Below are 17944 nucleotides of genomic sequence, written 5' to 3'. Positions count from 1 at the left end.
CGCTGTCGGCTGCACTATACCTCCCATCATCTCCAAACTCTATGTTTTGCTTGAGGTCTTTCTCCTCCAAGTCACTAAGATCTCTATTCTCCATCATATGGAAGAAGGCATCGCTATCAAGATACCACATTCTTCCCATTACAATGTTGGTCATGCATGTAGTGAGAGTGAAATCAATTTCGAATTTAGGAATCTAAAGCTTCACTCGTTGCTGTTATTGCAGGGTCATTCTTGCTTGCTTTCTTCTGTGGGAAATTCGTGTCATAGTCCTTGTACTCGTGATCATGAAAACAATTGATGTTCATTAAGTCCTTATTCTTTCCGCCCTCCTCTCCTTGGGACTTATTTCCCTTGTCTTTATTTGCTTTGATGACTAATGTAGAGTCCTATTCCACTTCTTTGGATGAGGCCCCATCTCTGGTGTTTCACTGAAACTCTTCTTCTACCAAGTTGGACCACAACCACTCCCACTCTGGTAGCTTCTCTCTCCCATTAACTGAGTCGTAGTAACTGTGTCAACTCTTGGGAAGTCCTAGAAGTGCTAGGCTCACTAAATTATTTTCGATAATAGTAATCCTGACACTTCCAAGCTCATCCTGACATTGAGTGAACTTGGTCAAGGATTTTTTAATAGAGTCGCCCTTCTCCATTTTGATCATTCTGAGTTTTTCCTTTAGTGCTAGCTTCCTATGGTTACTTCTATTTTGAAACAGGTTCATCAATGCCTTCCACATTGCAAATGGAGTTTCCTTACCATGGAGATTCGAGATGATATGATCTCGAACTCATTCTAGGATAATCCTTATCGCTTTTCCCACACACTTTCTCCATTCAACCATATCTTTAGCATTAGATGCTGGAGGCTTCGGAATATCATAATATATGAATTCCTTTAGCCTGTTGTCTTCCAACACTGCCTCCATCCTGACCTTCCAAGCTATGTAATTCGAGCTTCCCTTTAGGGCATACTCAAGTCTCAAACCGTAGAATGACATACTGTTGACTCTAAAGTATGAACATGCAAATTTGATTTCACCTGGCAACAAATTCGAATTCTCCTCTTCTATAATGTCTTCAGCGCCAATACCATGTAGATTTTTACTTGTAGATTCAAACTACTTATGTGATATGCTAAAAGAAAAGACAAGAATCTACTTTACTCATTAGCGGAAACCAAATTGATCAATGAAAACACTAAGCACAAAACGAAGAATTTCAATCGGACATAACAAAATATTTTTCCGAGGAAAACAACCGCTCAAAACCCTGATTATCTATATTGTATTAACCAGAAGATCTGAGAAGAAAATACAATGCTTTTTCAACCCGAACAATCTCTACACAAGTACAATCTATCTCTATGATTCGCAAACTAGCTCAAGCCAACAGTTAGCCAATTCTATTGTCAGCCAAACCCCTACTTTCTTACGCAATCCTTAGGGAATTAGCCCATATTTAATTGGCAAAATCCCTCAGCACAACTGCGCAATCCATCATAGGCCTTCTACTGATTGCTTGAACCATCTATAGAACTCGAAATATCATACAACTTACACTGTCACTGAACTCTAATATCAATCGGGTCTTTCTTTGAACTGGCATGCATGAATTATTTACGAGTGAATCTTCAGTTAACTAGTAGCGCAGTGAAGTTACACTGAAGTTTATCTCCACTACTAGACCTCCTACTAGTTTCTCAAATTGATTGAACTAGTTTAACTTGCTTTAATTGAGTTACACTGAGTTAGTTAATTACAACTCAATCAAAACTCAACTTGGGCCCCTAAAATTTAGGAATCACTCTACATGACTCGCGATAGACTTCCAACTCGAATTTACTTAGCCAACTAAACCAACTTAATTTAGTTAACCGCTACAAGCTACTATGAAAATAAAATTTCAACTTAATTCAATAACAAATTAAATTAAAATTTATACATGCTATTTTCAACAATTTTTAGTTTTTTATTTTTAAAATTTGTATTTTGGCCAACAATGAATAAAATTTCAATTTTGATAACCAACGGATAGACTACTGAGTTATAGCAAATGTCTTTCAACACAAAAATATAAATAATTTAAATTTCATAATCATAAAATATTATTAATTTTTTTGAAACTATTAATTTCGAATCGTTTTCCATGGTTGAACACTTCAACCAAAAGAGAATCTGCCTTCTATCTATGCTTTTCATCTTTCGTTCGTCCATACACAGACAACAACCATACACAAGTCCATAGCTTCGACATGGATGGACTCAATTCTCAGTAGGTTATTAACATATATTCTCCTAGTCATTCTTTGTAAGCAATAAAATTAATGTATAACATATAGATATTATAGATTGTTATTATACACAAAGTAATCATATAGATAAGAAATCGAACTCAAGTGTATTTTGGTTTTAGTAATAGATACTTGTAAAAACAATCTAAACAAAGATATCCAAATTTTCAGTCAAATTTTCAGTCAAATTAAAATTCTAAACAAAACAATTAGTCTTCGTTCTATCAAAAAAAAAAAAAAAACATAAACGATGGCATGGACATTATTTCACTTACAGGATTACAAAACCTAGAGATAACATTTGCTTCGACCATTAGTCAAAACAAGCTTTTCTTAGAAACTCGATCTAGCGTCAACGTCAACCGCATCCATTACATGACAGCCTCTATGCTTATGAGTACATGGTTTTTCTTTTTCATTTTTAAATTCTTTTCAAAACTTAATGTTAAATTGTTTATTAAGTATATTAAATATATGCAATGTTATTATACTTGTGGGAGGCATGGTATATTTGATCAGGGTTTAATTTGTTTTTATCAAAAAAGATTATTATGTTTATCTATAATTTAATATTAGGAATTTGATCTTTATTATTATTGAAATTTATTTATTTGTAAAGTGATTGGTCGAGGTTTTATCAAAAGTTTTTTAGTAACTTCCATTTTTATTAGTTACTAATTTTTTGTTTTTTATTTTATTTTATTTTTATTTAGCTTTTTGATTTTTGTTTTTTTTTTTCTATTATTTAATTTGTCCCTGACAAAAAATTTATGCCATTTATCCATAGTTTAACAATGGGAATTCAATTTTTGTAACTTTTATTATTATTTAAATCTATTTATTTGTAAGGTGATTGGTTGAGGTCTTATTATGGTTTGTTTAGTAACTTACATTTTTATTAGTTACTAATTTTTTGTTCTTAGTTTTATTTCCTTTTTATTTACTAATTTTTGTTTTTATTTTTATTTCCTTTTTATTTTTTATTTTTTATTTTTTTTCTACTATTCCATTTAAATAACTTGTATTTTTTTCTCCATATATGACTTATTATTATATTAAAAACATATTTTAATAAGTTTAATTTAATAAACTTAATTATAAAAAATTATATATATTAATAAAAACTAAAACACATAAATATATATAAAAAATAAACATACACACACACACACACATATATATTAAAGTGTATTTATGTTAATATAAACAATATTAGTTAATAACATTTCTTAATTTTTGGTAATGACATTCAATAATACAATGTTTAATTAGTTGTTTTATTTTTGTTATGAAATCTCTATATTTATTTTTTTTAGTTTAATTAAGCTATATTTGAGCTAAGTCGCAGGTACTAGATACTATTTAGCCCTTTTTTAATATGAGGTTTATTAATATTAAGTTATATTTTTTAACATTAGATTTAATAATAATGGTTTTTAATATTAGGTTTAGACTTTTTAATATTAGATTTTAAAATATTAAGTATAGTTTTATGTTCTACATTTATAATATTAGTTTTCATAATAATAGGTTTATAATATTAGTTGTAATAATAATAGATTTATAATATTATTATGACGGTTTATAACATTGGGTTTGGACTATGGTCAATTATGAACCATGTTAACATTTATTACAAAATTAATTTTTAATAATGTGATTCTGTATGTGCTTGATATAAGCTTATCAGCTTATATCAACCACATTTATTAATGTGGTTGTGCTAGTTTAAGTTTTTATGGTAGCATTCTCAAACCATAATATCATTTGTATAATCCTTTCATAGCCCCAAGGGATAGCTTAAATGGTCGAGTTTCCGTTGCTAAAGCACTTTTCCAGTTTGGGAGGTCACAGGGTCAAATCTCCTTGACGCCCTCGGGGTTAGGCCTGTTAAGATTGGCCGTCGGGCAGATCCCTTCGGGTGGATCTGCCCCAATATTTTCCCGTGGATGTAGCGGCCACTCAGTGATCGTGAACCACAGCTTAAAAAAAAAAAAAAAAAACCCTTTCATGGTGAACTCTAGGTATTATTGATGGCCACAATTGAAGGTGGTAGCATAGAATTTCAATCACGTCAAATATACACATGCTCCCAAAAGTATGAACTTGAATTTTACAATCAAATTCCATGTTGTGATATATTGTTAGTCCCTCCCTCGCTAGGACAATAGCACTGGCTTCACCTTCGAAGTGTGTTGAATCTCCATTGTTTTGCCAAGTTTTTGCAATTTTAACCATAGTTTTGGGAAAAACCTGAATATTTCTATTTTCCAGTAAATTCAAAAATAATTTTCGTACCTCCACACTCTACGTTAATAACAATACTACACCTGAGGGGTGTTTAAGACAATAGTTGAGAGAATATTTGAGTAAAAAGTCTCAACTTGAGACAAAAACAAACTTGTGTATTGTCTTAAATATTGTCCTTAAGCGTGTGTCTCAAATTTATTCTCTGAAAAAGTTGTCTCTATAGAGACAATATATAAAACAAGAATTATTGTCTCTTAGGAGACAATTTCATTTTTGTCCCTCCAAAGAAAATAGTTGGGATTAAATAAAATGTCTTTATAGAGACAATAAGTCTTTAATCCTAGCTATTGTCTCTCTAGAGACAATAAAAATTATATTTAAAAGCAATACAATATCACTTTTGTCTCTTTAGAGACAATATAAAACAATGAATCTAGAAAAATATCTCACCATTGAAATAAATCAATATAAAAAATATCTAATTTAAAAATAAAATACAATATCATTCATTAATTCATGTTAGGGCACAATGGGATCGAACCACCAACCTCCTGCTTATAAGGCAGGTGCTTTTCCATTAAGCTAGCACCCTTTAAAAAATTATGTGAGTTATAGCAGTCCTTGAAATTGCATATGTAGGCATTGATTTAAAAAAAAAATGCTCAACACATAATGGCATAATATTTATAAAATCTATAATCATGCAACACCTATTTTTAACTTAATAAAAAATAACTCAATCGAGTTAGCTAAATTTCACACCCTTGTAGCATGACCCACACAACAAGCTAATAATACACAATAATCTACAAACAATTTAATCTAGTCCTACAAAGAAAAGTAACTAGAATTAGCACAAGTTGTTAATATCTTGCCAAAACAATTAACTTTCATATTGCTTTCTGCATCAGATTTTGTCAATAAAGAAATACAAAAAGGGTCCCAAAAAGGCTTCAAATCACTTCATTGACACCATTACCACTTGGTTTGATTGATTGCAACAAAATGAATAGTTCTTTTAACCCATTTGAACACTCATGTCTATATGAAAACCTCATTTAGCAAATTGAATAGCTCCTTTAACCCAACCTATGCTCCTCCTTGCCATGTCTATATGAAAACCTCGATTTTGCATATCTGTCAAATGATTTTAATATAAAAATGAAAATAGTGAAAAGTCTCATACATGATCTTAGATCCAAATTAATTTAATTAAATTCTTCAGACAAAATATTAATTTCATCTTAATTAATTTTCTTAAACAACCCCCTGTGTAGTAGTGCGTAAATCTTGCATATCTGTGTCTCCTGCTACCACTATTTCTATCATTGGAACTATTGAGAAGTATGTGATGAGGAGGATCATGTGCCTAGATATTTTTCAATCTTGGGCCTGAATTTTACTGGAAGTCCTTGTTTGGGAACAAGGAAGGGGCCATATTGAATTCTTCTCTTGGTGCCCACAACATCCCACCTGCATGAAGTCCAAAAACAAGTATTAGAAGTCTTGATAGATCACCATTAACAATAAACAAGAAATCCACCACCATGTCTCTGCCTTGCAATATTTTCCTATATGCTTCTCCTTACAGTCAAGTTTTTTCATGAGTATATTATTCATTTGTTGAAAACCTTGTACTTCTAGAAATATTTCATTATATTTGTGAAAGGCCTCCCAAATCTAGCCAAATAATTACAAAATATAATGCCTAAAATATTGTCAATGTATTCCTTTCTACTTTAGCCACTTTTATATCCATAACATAGCGAGGTATGTGTGGCGAACTAATGGGGATGGGTGCAACAAAAATTTGTAAGTTCTATGTATATCTATTAGCTGAAGCTCAAATCTAGTCCGCATATTGAAAAATTCAGGATTGAAATGATCTAAAATTATAATTTTGTAGCTCCTAGTGATGCAAGGATAAAAAATCCCCTAGTGATTCAAGGATTCAGACATCACATCTCCCATTATAATTAAATAAACAATCATAATGCCTGCATTGTTTATAATAATACAAATATTTGATAAAACCCTAACAGAGTGCCCAAATAACAAATTCAAGAGTTTCAGCATAATTAGAAGCTTTCAGGTGAAAAACTTGACCAACAACTCAATGCTTATTTCTATGATAATACCCATTAGGATTATCACTATAAAGCATAATGGTAGACCCATAAATTTCATTGTTGTAGGTAGTGCCATAATTCCTGCAATAATTACATTTGTTGCTAGATTGAAAACTGCAATAGGCATACCAGATCCATACTCCATTTATATTATCCCTAATTTTTCTTTTGACAATAGGGGAAATCATCGCCATCTTCCAAAGGCAATTCCTTTGAGGTAACCCCATTGACGGACTTCTTGATCTCTACCTCGTGGTCTAGCGATATGTCTTGCATTTGCAACTTGATGAACGAGTGCTTTATTGGGCCCTACATTGTGTACCTGATTGAAATTTCTTGACAGATATTGAGAATTGTTTTGATTACTTGATTTGCAGGAAAAATAGAAAATCGTCTTTTGACCTCCTCTATTTGATGAGATTTTCTATTGATTAGGAAAATGAATGATAAGATTTTCTTTTGTTTAAAGTCTTAAGTCTTCTCCTTCTGGTGCAAGGAGGATGAAAATAATGAAGAGGGATGAAGCATTTGAATTGTCATCAAATTTGGCTAAGTTAGGTAGTTATCCAACATTTTACCTTCTCTAAATTCATATGTTGCAAGTTATGAAGCCCCCTAACTGATGGACTGGTGGTGGTTTCTCAAACACTCTGTCTGGCAGTGATTGTTTCTCTTTCACTTTGGCCTCTAGTTGTGCTTCAAGATCCTTTACCTGAATGACATGTAAAATTAGCCAAAGCCTTAAGACTATACAGCATAACAAATAAATATCCCTAGTAGATGAGAATGTAATGCATTGAACTCAAAAGTAAAGTTAATCTGAAAAGAGAATATAAAGTTTCAACATTACCTTCTCTTGAAGATTTCTACACATATGTTCTTTTCCTTTAAGTTTTTCCAGATATTGCAATCTCTCCTTCTCTGCTTGTTGTCTCTACTCTTTGAGCCTGATTTCAAGTTGTTCTTCTAGTTCTTTTTGTGTCTGTAATTGTTGCCCTTTCACTTTGGCCTCAAGTTGTGCTTCAAGATCCTTTACCTACATGACTAGTAATATTAGGCAAAATCTTACTTTAGTACTAAACCAAACAAATGAAATATTTAGCACTTAAAAAGAAAGTTAAATAAAAAATGAAAATAAGCATTACCTTCTCTTGAAGATTTCCTACACATCTTCTCATTTCCTCTGAATTTTTCCCCATATTGCATGATCTCCTTCTCCCATTGTTGTTGTTGCTCTATAAGCCTAGTTTTGAATTGTCCTTCTAGTTATTTTACCTACAGAACCTCAAGCTCTTTAACACACTCTATAAATGAACTTCCTGACCATCACATGTACTAGAAAAAATGAATGCACAATCAATACCTTTTCTTGAAAATTTCTACAAAGTTGTTCTCTTCCCTTAAGTTTCACATCCAAGTTCTACATGTTCTCGTCCATCTTATGCAACATGTCATCCTTTACCTTTCCTTCTTATTTACCCATGGTATTTTCCCATGGTATTGTGACATCTACCCATGGTATTCATTCACCCATGGAATTGACCCATCGTATTGTAACTTAAAAAGACTATAAGTAACAAGTCACATTTTGTAAAAGGAGAGGAAGGCCCCCAAGATCTAAAAAAAAATTGAAATGCATCTTGGTGGGGGGATGCCCCCAAGATTTGAAAATTTAAGTGCCAGAATAAAAATAGGAGAATTCCCAACAAACAAAACCACAAAGATTTTTTTTATTAAAAATAGAGAATAACTATAAAAGCTACATTGTGGTGGACAAACTGTCCTTTCACAAAATGCGACTTGTTACTTATAGTCTTTTTCAGTTACAATACCACAGGTCAATTCCATGGGTGAATGAATACCATGGGTGGATGTCACAATACCATGGGCAAATACCATGGGTGAATGAATACCATAGGTGGATGTCACTTACAATACTATGGGTAAATTCCATGGGTGGATGAATACCATGGGTTGATTCCATTTTCTATTCGGATCATTCCTCCCTCCTTAAGAAGCAATGGTCCCCATTGCGTGAAGTTCCCTCCTACAAAGCCTTTGTTGAATATGAAGAGCCACTGAAGAGAAGGGTTTTATGTGGTTAACCCATAACCATGATGAACAAAGATCCGAGGATAGAGATACCCTGTAATGCTTATGACCAACTGCGATACTGATAGTGTGTGGCCTAGAATATGGACTTCGATGAAGTGTGGGTTTGTGGATAAACCATAACCATGACAAACAAAGATCCAATGATAGAGATACCTTGTAATTCTTTTGACCAACTGTGATGCTAACAGTGTGCGGCCTAGCAAATGGACTTCGATGACAAGGATTTCATGCGGTTGACCCATAATCATGATGTTGGTTATTACTAAAGTAGCAGGTGCCTACATAGCCTGGGGTGGGAGGGCACGTCTCCAAAGAACCCAAGCCGAATGCTGCTATCTTGAAACTGATGAATGTCAAGCAGGTGCCTACTAAAGTGGGGTGGGAGGGCACGTCTCCAAAGGGAACCCACTCTGAATGCTGCTCCAGAATTAAAATGGAAATAACTCGATCATTATAACTCAGAATATTTCGTATAACCTATTTTTGGAAACAGAAGGACCATTTGGTATCTTCCCATGTGTTGGAAACCTTTATTTGAACACTCCAGAATCTCATATTCACGCTGCAACTTTTCTGCCATCACAAAAGTTCTGAAAAAATAGTTGATTTTAAATCAGCGATATCTCCCCATATGAACTCCGATTCAACGCATTGTTTTTTGAGATGGAGCAATTTTTCAAGAGGAGATCAGATCTACAATCACTTTTCTGAAATTTTGTACCAAAATTGCAAAAAAAATATAGGAGATCTGTCGTCCATGAATTATCGTCAGAATCATTTCTGCAACATAGCTGATTTTAAATCAGCGATATCTCCCTCATCCGAACTCCAACTCTACTGATTGTTTTTTTGAATTTGGGTATTTTTTCACAAGGAATGCAGATCTATTATTTTTTTGTAAAATTTTCACCAAAAGTTTTAGATCTTATCTACAAACTCACTGCCCAAAAACATTCCTGCAAAAAACTGAAAAAATAAATAAAAAATAAAAATAAATAAAAAAATAAAAAAAAAATAAATAAATAAATAAATAAAATAAAATAAAAAATAAAAATAAATAAATAAATAAATAAATATAAATAAATAAATAAAATAAAAAATAAAATAAAAATAAAAATAAATAAATAAATAAATAAAATAAAATAAAATAAAAATAAAAATTCTTCCTGCTTGGCCTAAGAAAATACTCTATGGAGGACGTAGCACATACCTGAAGTTTGTTGAATATTGCTGCAAATTTTGAAACTAAAATATGCATCAAACCCTCATTCCCATGGAATTGACCCATGGTATTGTTACTGAAAAAGACTATAGGTAACAAGTCGCATTTTGTAAAAGCTACATTATGGTAGACAAACTGTCCTTTTACAAAATGCGACTTGTTACTTATAGTCTTTTTCAATTACAATACCATGGGTCAATTCCATGTGTGAATGAATACCATGGGTGGATGTCACAATACCACGAGTAAATTCCATGGGTGAATGAATACAATGGGTGGATGTCACAATACCATTGGCAAATACCATGGGTGAATGAATACCATGGGTGGATGCCACTTACAATACCACGGGTAAATTCCATGGGTGGATGAATACCATGGGTTGATGCCATTTTATATTCGGATCAGTATCATAATGCCAACAATGTCTTCCTTTGTCATTCCTTGGTTAATGTGATTCATTGGCCCATTCCCAATTTGCATTCTTTGGGCATGATTTTTTAATAGCACAAGTCAACTCCATTTGTAGTCACGTCCTTATTTCTTACATTATTCCTCAGGGGAGTATGGATTTTGCATATCTTCTTTCAATCTCATTAAGTTCAAGACCCAATATATTAAGGTAGTCGACAACCAACCTTCAATGGTTGTTCCAACAATTCATATTTCCCTACCTCAAGGAAATTACACCATCCCAGAAAACAAACCTCCCTTGTCCCTAGAATTTGTGTCCCATAACTCATCCCATAATTCATTTATGAAAATATTTACATTGAAAAATGAGATTAAGAAATTGGGGTTGTCACAAACCCCTCCCCCTTAGGGGAATACCACCATTGGTGTTATTTACTAGCATGCAACATGTAAGACATGATTAAAACAAACACATATCATTTTTGGAGCTTTATATATATAGATATGTGCAACATTTGCAGTTCATATACATTTTCTTTAACTAAAAAACAAAAAGGGATATGCTTCTCTCATTGAATCATTCATTTCCCACATGGCTTCCTTGGGCCCAAAGTGCCTCCACTACAATTTGACTTTATCTATTGCTCAATTTCGGAGCATGGTTCTCCTTTGATATAGGATGCATATTGGCTCTAGCTGGAACTCTCCCTCTAGTTCCACCTGTAGCATAGACAAATCAATCACATGATTATAATCATGTACATATATTTTAAGAAAATAGACATGGAAAACATCATGGACTTTTACTGATGGAGCTAAGCCCAACGATATGCCACTGGTCCATTCCTTCAAGGATTTCAAATGGCTACTACGATTCCAACTTGGCACATGACCCAATCTCAAGGATATTTTCTTAGGCTTTATCTACAAATAGGCATGTTATCCAACATGGAAATATTTATATACCTTATGTTGATTAGCATAACTTTTCTTCCTTTCATATGGCACCTTCAAATTATGTTTGATAATCTAAACTTGTTACTCCATTTCTTTGAGCGTATTAGGCCAAATAAGGACCCTTCTTATTGGGTCACTCTAGTTGGTGTGAGTATTACAACTCCTGGGCTCATCTTTAAGGACTCTTGGTAGCCATTATTATATGCAAATTCTAAAAGTGGAAGATACTCTTCCCACTTCTATTGCTAGTGCATTACATACATCCTCAACATGTCTTAAAGGATTTGGTTCACCCTTTCTATTTTTCCATCTAATTGTGGATGATAACAAGTACTAAAGGCCAATTCAGTCCCCAGTCATGAAAATATCTCCTTCCAAAACTTGGAAGTGAACTTATCATCCCTATATGAGATGATCTTCTTGTGAACTCAATGGGACATCATAATCTCCCTTATGAAAATTTGAGTCACCTCACTAGCTAAGTTAGTGGTTTTGATCACCATAAAATGAGTCACCTTGTTTAATTTGTCAATCACCACCATAATTGCATCATACTATTTGGAGTTCCTAGGAAAGCCTATAATGAAATCCATGGAGATCACCTCCCACTTCCATTTTGGAATGGGAATGGATTATAATAATCTTGTTGGATGCTTGCACTCAACTTTCACTTGCTAACATTGTATGCATTTAGCAACAAAATTAGCCACTTCCTTCTTCAATGTTGGCCAAAAATAGAACTTTTTAATGGTTGTTGGAGTCTTTAGGTACCCAAGATGGCCTGAATATGGATTTTCATGGAATTCTCTCATGATGAGCCTCTTTAACTCCTCACTATTTTTCACAGAGATTCTATTATTGAATCTAATTAGACCATCACTTGCGAGATGATACCCTTCATCCTCACCATCTTATTGAAACTTCTCATTTATTTCTTGGGACATTTCATCATGTTGTCCTAAATTTTTTACCCTTTCCACCAGGTCTACTTCATAAAAGTGTATGGCTTCTAGATAATTTAGTTGAATCCTTCTACTAAGTGCATTGGCCACCTTCTTCTCTTTTACCTTTATACATTTGACTTCAAAATAAAACTCGTTGACTGTGGTTAGCCACCTTGCTTACCTTGCATTTAACTTGGGTTGTTCAAATAAATGCTTCAACCCTCCATGACCAGTCATTAGGATGAATTTTCTACCAAGAAGATAGTGCCTCCACATCTTCATTGCATGGATAATGGTAGCTAATTCCAAATCATGAGTTACATAAATTTGTTCATGTTCATTTAGCTTTCAAGACTCATAGCACACTACTTGAATTTCCTACATCAACACTCCATCAAGCCCTTCCTTGCAGTAATCTGTTAAACACACATGGGTAGCAAGAACAATATGAAAGATAAATCATGAGAGTACAATTTTTATTAACAAGAGATATACATTTATAGTATATTATGTGACCATTGTGTTTCACATCCCAAGGTCTCTTGGACTCCTTTTGTCCATTCGGCTTCCACACTAACCCATTGAGGATTAGGTGTCCAAGATTCCCCCCCTTAATCCGAAGGGTTATGTATGAGTCCAAGAAGAGAGCTGAAATACAAAATGTGCAAAAATGCATGGCAACACTAGGCTGAATGTGCTCTCTGAAATGTTGGTATAAAGGGCAATGGTTTAAGGATGACCACCAACACTAGAATGCTTAGTGCAGTTCCCGGAACTCTTCCAAAACTGGCAAGAAGCTGGAGTCTTCTGCTAGAGGAAGTGCTCCTATTGCTTTGAAGAGGGAAACCTTCAACCAATAAAGGGAGGTCTCACCCCACATAAAAGGGAGAACTTCAACCTGAAAAGGGAAGTCTCAACCTGTGATGGTTTAAGGATGACCAACAACTCTAGAATGCTTAATGAAATTCCTGGAACTCTTCCAAAACTGGCAAGAAGCTGGAGTCTTCTGCTAGAGGAAGTGTTCTCAATTTTTTTCCTGGAATTCTTCCAAAACTGGCAAGAAGCTGAAGTCTTCTGCTAGAGGAAGTGTCCTAGATTGCCAACTGAAGGCATGTTCACGGGCATCTTTGTCTCTGGCTACAACTCTGAAACTGGTGTGGCAGGTTGTGGCTTAGGCTCGCTTGATGTGGCTTTGAAGCTTGTAGATGACCATCATTTCCCCCCCTGTCAGATACAAGGTGAGATGATGGAGAAAACTCAACTGAAAGACTGTTCAATACTCTAGAACAAGTTCTGACATGTGTTTGGAATATCTTCTTGGCTTTTGATGCCCATTGCCAAGAAGCGATCCATCCAAGATGAATCTTTGTTCTTGTAGGATGTTTGTTTTTGAAGCATCTGTTTGAAGAATGACTGGTTTTATGACAATGCTTACATGGATGAAGATCAAAACAATGATCTTTCAGATGGCCAACTCGGTCACAGTGTTGGCATTTCACAATCTGTTGTTGTTGTTGTTGTTGCTGTGGATGAGGGGCATAGTCTGGAACAGCTAAAGGTGAATTGTCATGAGGAGTAGGTGAACTGTCTTGAATGAATCCAACACTCTGAAACTGAATGGGCTTGGCATAGTCTGGAATATGAAAGGACAAGTCCTTGTCATATCCAAGACTAGTTATGTGCTTGTTGTGGACAAGTTGTTCCCAAGGTCTGATGATGGGCTTGGGAAGTGCACACTGAGTTTCTGCATCTTCATTTACAACTGCTGCTTTATTTGAATAAACTGTAACATTATTGACTTGCTGCTGATGGGTGGTTGTCTCAATGTTCTGAACAAAAACAGGTTCAGAATGATGTCTATTTTGATGTAGCTCTTCTTGCTGTAGCTGTGATTCAAGTTGCAAAAAATCAATCTTTTCCTGTGCATTTTGTAGACAGACCTGAATATCTGTGAGAGAAACTTTGCTAACTTTTAATGTATCATGAGTAGTAGACTACATTAGAGTTTTGAGGAACTCTAATACTTCATTGATTCTAGCCATTTTTTTTTCTTCAATGTCAGATTTACACCTTACAACTACTACTCAGTGCAGAAAAGTAATACCTACTCACAGTACACAACAATATCCTTTATACATGTGCAACAAATGATCAGAGTTCAACCAGCAAGCACCGATTACAATCCATGACATGAAAATAAGAGTTTACTCATGACAAGCATTATGTTCCGACAAAACAACAGACAAAACTTTTCTCCAGAAAAGATTACAATCAGTCCACCAAACTCTTTATGCAACAGTTGAAGCAAGGAATTAATGCACTATAATGAATTTTAAATACAAAGCCACACTGGGGCAACATCAACTGCAAACTTGCTTGAATCCTTCAAATACTCCTTCACTTTCTCGGCCAGTGGAAAAGAATAGTCAAGTTCAATAGCGACTGTAACCATTCATGATAACATGTGGAACAGCTACAATTGTGGGATTACAGATTCCCAGAGAAAGAATTGTACATAATCTCATAATATTATGTGGAACAATGCAGATATATAAACTAAGTCAACATTGCAATTTCAAGGGTTTCATAGTAGCACATGAATATGAACATGCATCTCGGCCTATGCTCAATCAGTATCTCAATGTCTGGCAAATTTCTACCACTGGAAATCTCAATTAATATGTGGAAACCTTTCAATTCCTGGCAAAATTCACATTTTATCATTTGCATGCAGAAGCTTATCAAACACCTGTTCACATATTTCATGGTTCATGAAAACTCAATAAAAATCAATCACTGTATGTGAAGTTTCCTTCATCCTCATTCATATTTTAACTATCAATCCCATCAACTTCGAATGTTCTCATAATTCAGATTCATAAACACAATTACATTCACATATGCTGGATTCAATCAAAAGCTTGGCATTTCACTCACTCTGGGCCATTATCCATATGGTTTCCATTTCACATTAAATTGCACAAAGTTTTGTCTCAACCAAACCTCAATACAATAGCCCTTTTAATTCTGGTTTTAAGCCCAAAATCTTCTTCTTGAATCATTTCCACAATCATTTATATATGGGTTTCAGTATCTGATTTCATATACTCAGAAGTCAATGAGACAATGCCCCATCATTTAATTTTAACATTATTTTAAATGAACCAATATCAAATATATAAATGCGCCCTTCCCATTCATACAAAGAAACAAAGCTTAATTACAAAGGCCAAGAATATTTGCATTAAAAATGCACTTATGCATGTTGTCATCCATTTGTCACTTGCACTGATGCAAGATCGCATATTCAGTGCTACAAAGCTTGCTGCCGCTAAGCCAGCAAGAGCAATAACAGTCCATCTTAAAAACTCAGTTGGGAAGATTAACAGAATCGAAGCTGGAATGAAGATAAATAGAGAATATCCATAAAGACACCACAGCTGCACCAAGGGTGTTGATATGCCCAAGTAACGGAGGAGGAAATAAAATCCGAGGGGTACCAAACAGATGTATCCATAAATCAAGCACACAGCCCAGCTCATATAATTAATGTCATAATGCCAGTCAACTTTATCTTCACTCTTTATGGAAGACAAATAGGAAGCATAATTTCCCAGTGTCGTTACCACAAATACAAGAGTTGTGGAAATCCAAAGAGGCCCATACCTATATCAACCTGTATCACATGTCAGGATTATGTTGAACCTTTTCACAAAAGTCTCCACGGTGGGGATATAATGTGCACATACATCTATCTATACCATGTTAATTCAACGCATATGCAAGCGTTGTATAGCAAAGCTCATTAGACAGTGCATATCAAAACGCATTCAATATAGATACCATGTCAACGTAATACCATTCAATGTAGTCAACATATACACAACGTCTAGTGACTGTGCAATGACGTATGGTGGTTTGCAGGGATGATTAAAATACCAACATACATTCCATTCATGCAGGAGAAGTAATCCATGTCACAGTCATAACGCCTCCGACTTCAATGCACTAGCCACAACAAGATAGAGGAGAGGAGCTCCTTCGACACCCTCACGCATTCAACATCTCCAGGCAGCAACCCTTCAGCCACAACACCTCCGTTCGACTGCTCTCACTACGCCACAACAACTCCAGGTAGCACACCAAGCGCTATTACAGATTTTCATGAAGGGAATAAAGATGTTTGGAAACATGATCACAAACATGGGCAGCAAGAATAATATGAAAGATAAATCATGAGAGTACAATTTTTAGGATTAGGTGTCCAACATAATCTATGCATACTACAAAATCCTTATCAGGATCTACAATCCTCAATGATGTTGCATTCGTGAGCAATTGTTTCAATTGCTCAAAGCTTATTGCACACTTAGTTTTCCATTCAAATTTATTTCCTTTTGTCTGAAAGGATGTGATATGATGACCTATCTTGGAGAAGATTCAAATGAGCCTCCTATAGTAACCTACCAACCCCATGAATGATATATCCTCATTCACATTCGTTGGTGTTAGCCATTCCATGATTTCTTTAATCTTCTCTAGGTCCACAACCACTCCCTCCCTGGAGATAATATGCCCCAAGTAATGAATTTGTGATTGGAAGAAATTGCATTTTCTAAGATTTTCTTAAAGCTTATTCTTTCTTAGAAATTGCAATACTACTTCCAAATATTTTTCATGCTCTTATTTAGTTCTTGAATAAATCAATATATCATCCACAAAACAATGAATTTTTTTTCCAAATAAGGATGCAACATGTTATGCATTAGACACATGAAAGTGGCAAGGGCATTAGTAAGCCCAAAGGGTAACACTACAAACTCATAGTGCTCGTATCTTGTCTTGAAAATAGTATTATGGATATCCTCTTCTTTGACGTGCACTTGATGATACCCATACCTCAAATAGATCTTGGAGAATATTGTTTCTCCCCTCATCTAATCGAAATGTTCATCAATATGTGGTAACGAATATCGATTCTTAATCGTCACTTTATTCAATTGTTGGTAGTAAATACAGAATTGGAGAATCCCAGCCTTTTTCTTCATAAATAATACTAGATCTCCTCATGGAAACTGTCAGGTATAACCGATACATTCATGGAGGGGCAGCGTTGGCAGTGTCAGGTATTCATGCGCAGAGAGGGGCAGCGTTGGCAGTGTCAGGTATTCATGCACAGAGAGGTCAGCAAAAAAAAAGGGTATAACCGATACATTCATGTGCAGAGAATCAACGTGGTTGAGATGCAGGACAGAGGCAACGCTCAGGTATTCATGGGCAGAGAATAAATGAGAGGAGTTACAAGGAATCTGGGACCTGTGCTCTGATACCTTATGTATCGGTTATACCTGACATTGACTCTCGTCTTTTGGCCGTTCGCCGAGTCTCTCTCTTCCAAATCTCATCAACAATCTTCCATTATCGACATTCATGTATTTCCTGCCATTTTATTTTGGGTTTCAAAATTTTCCGACTTTTGCCATTCTGCAGTCAAACGAGCTATCTGGAATTACCAACCGTGAGCAATTTTGAGATAAGGTCTGCGTATATACATTGTTTCTGTTGCTTTGGGTTTCAAAATTTTCCGACTGTCCGTAATCACCAACAGTGACCAATTTTGAGATAA

General features: G+C 34.7%; 1 protein-coding gene and 1 non-coding gene across 2 annotated transcripts; both read right to left on the bottom strand.

Annotated features, from left to right (window-relative positions):
• Window positions 1–5057: 5057 nt before the first annotated feature.
• TRNAI-UAU (transfer RNA isoleucine (anticodon UAU)) lies at window positions 5058–5129 on the bottom strand. The gene has a single exon. It is a non-coding gene; the product is annotated as a tRNA-Ile (tRNA).
• A 10386-nt stretch (window positions 5130–15515) lies between these two features.
• LOC149178924 (uncharacterized) lies at window positions 15516–16294 on the bottom strand. The gene is given in 3 exon segments (XM_089422287.1): window positions 15516–16001; window positions 16003–16073; window positions 16258–16294. Coding segments are annotated over 3 exon segments (594 nt in total).
• Between the last annotated feature and the right edge of the window lie 1650 nt (window positions 16295–17944).

This window comes from Pinus tabuliformis, chromosome 4_1 (assembly GCF_031772625.1).
Source record: "Pinus tabuliformis cultivar Carrire ecotype Pingquan chromosome 4_1, CPIR1, whole genome shotgun sequence".
In the NCBI taxonomy this organism is placed as follows: domain Eukaryota; kingdom Viridiplantae; phylum Streptophyta; class Pinopsida; order Pinales; family Pinaceae; genus Pinus; species Pinus tabuliformis.
The sequence above is the reverse complement of the archived record's forward strand: the minus strand, read 5'-3'. Positions and strand labels throughout refer to the sequence as shown.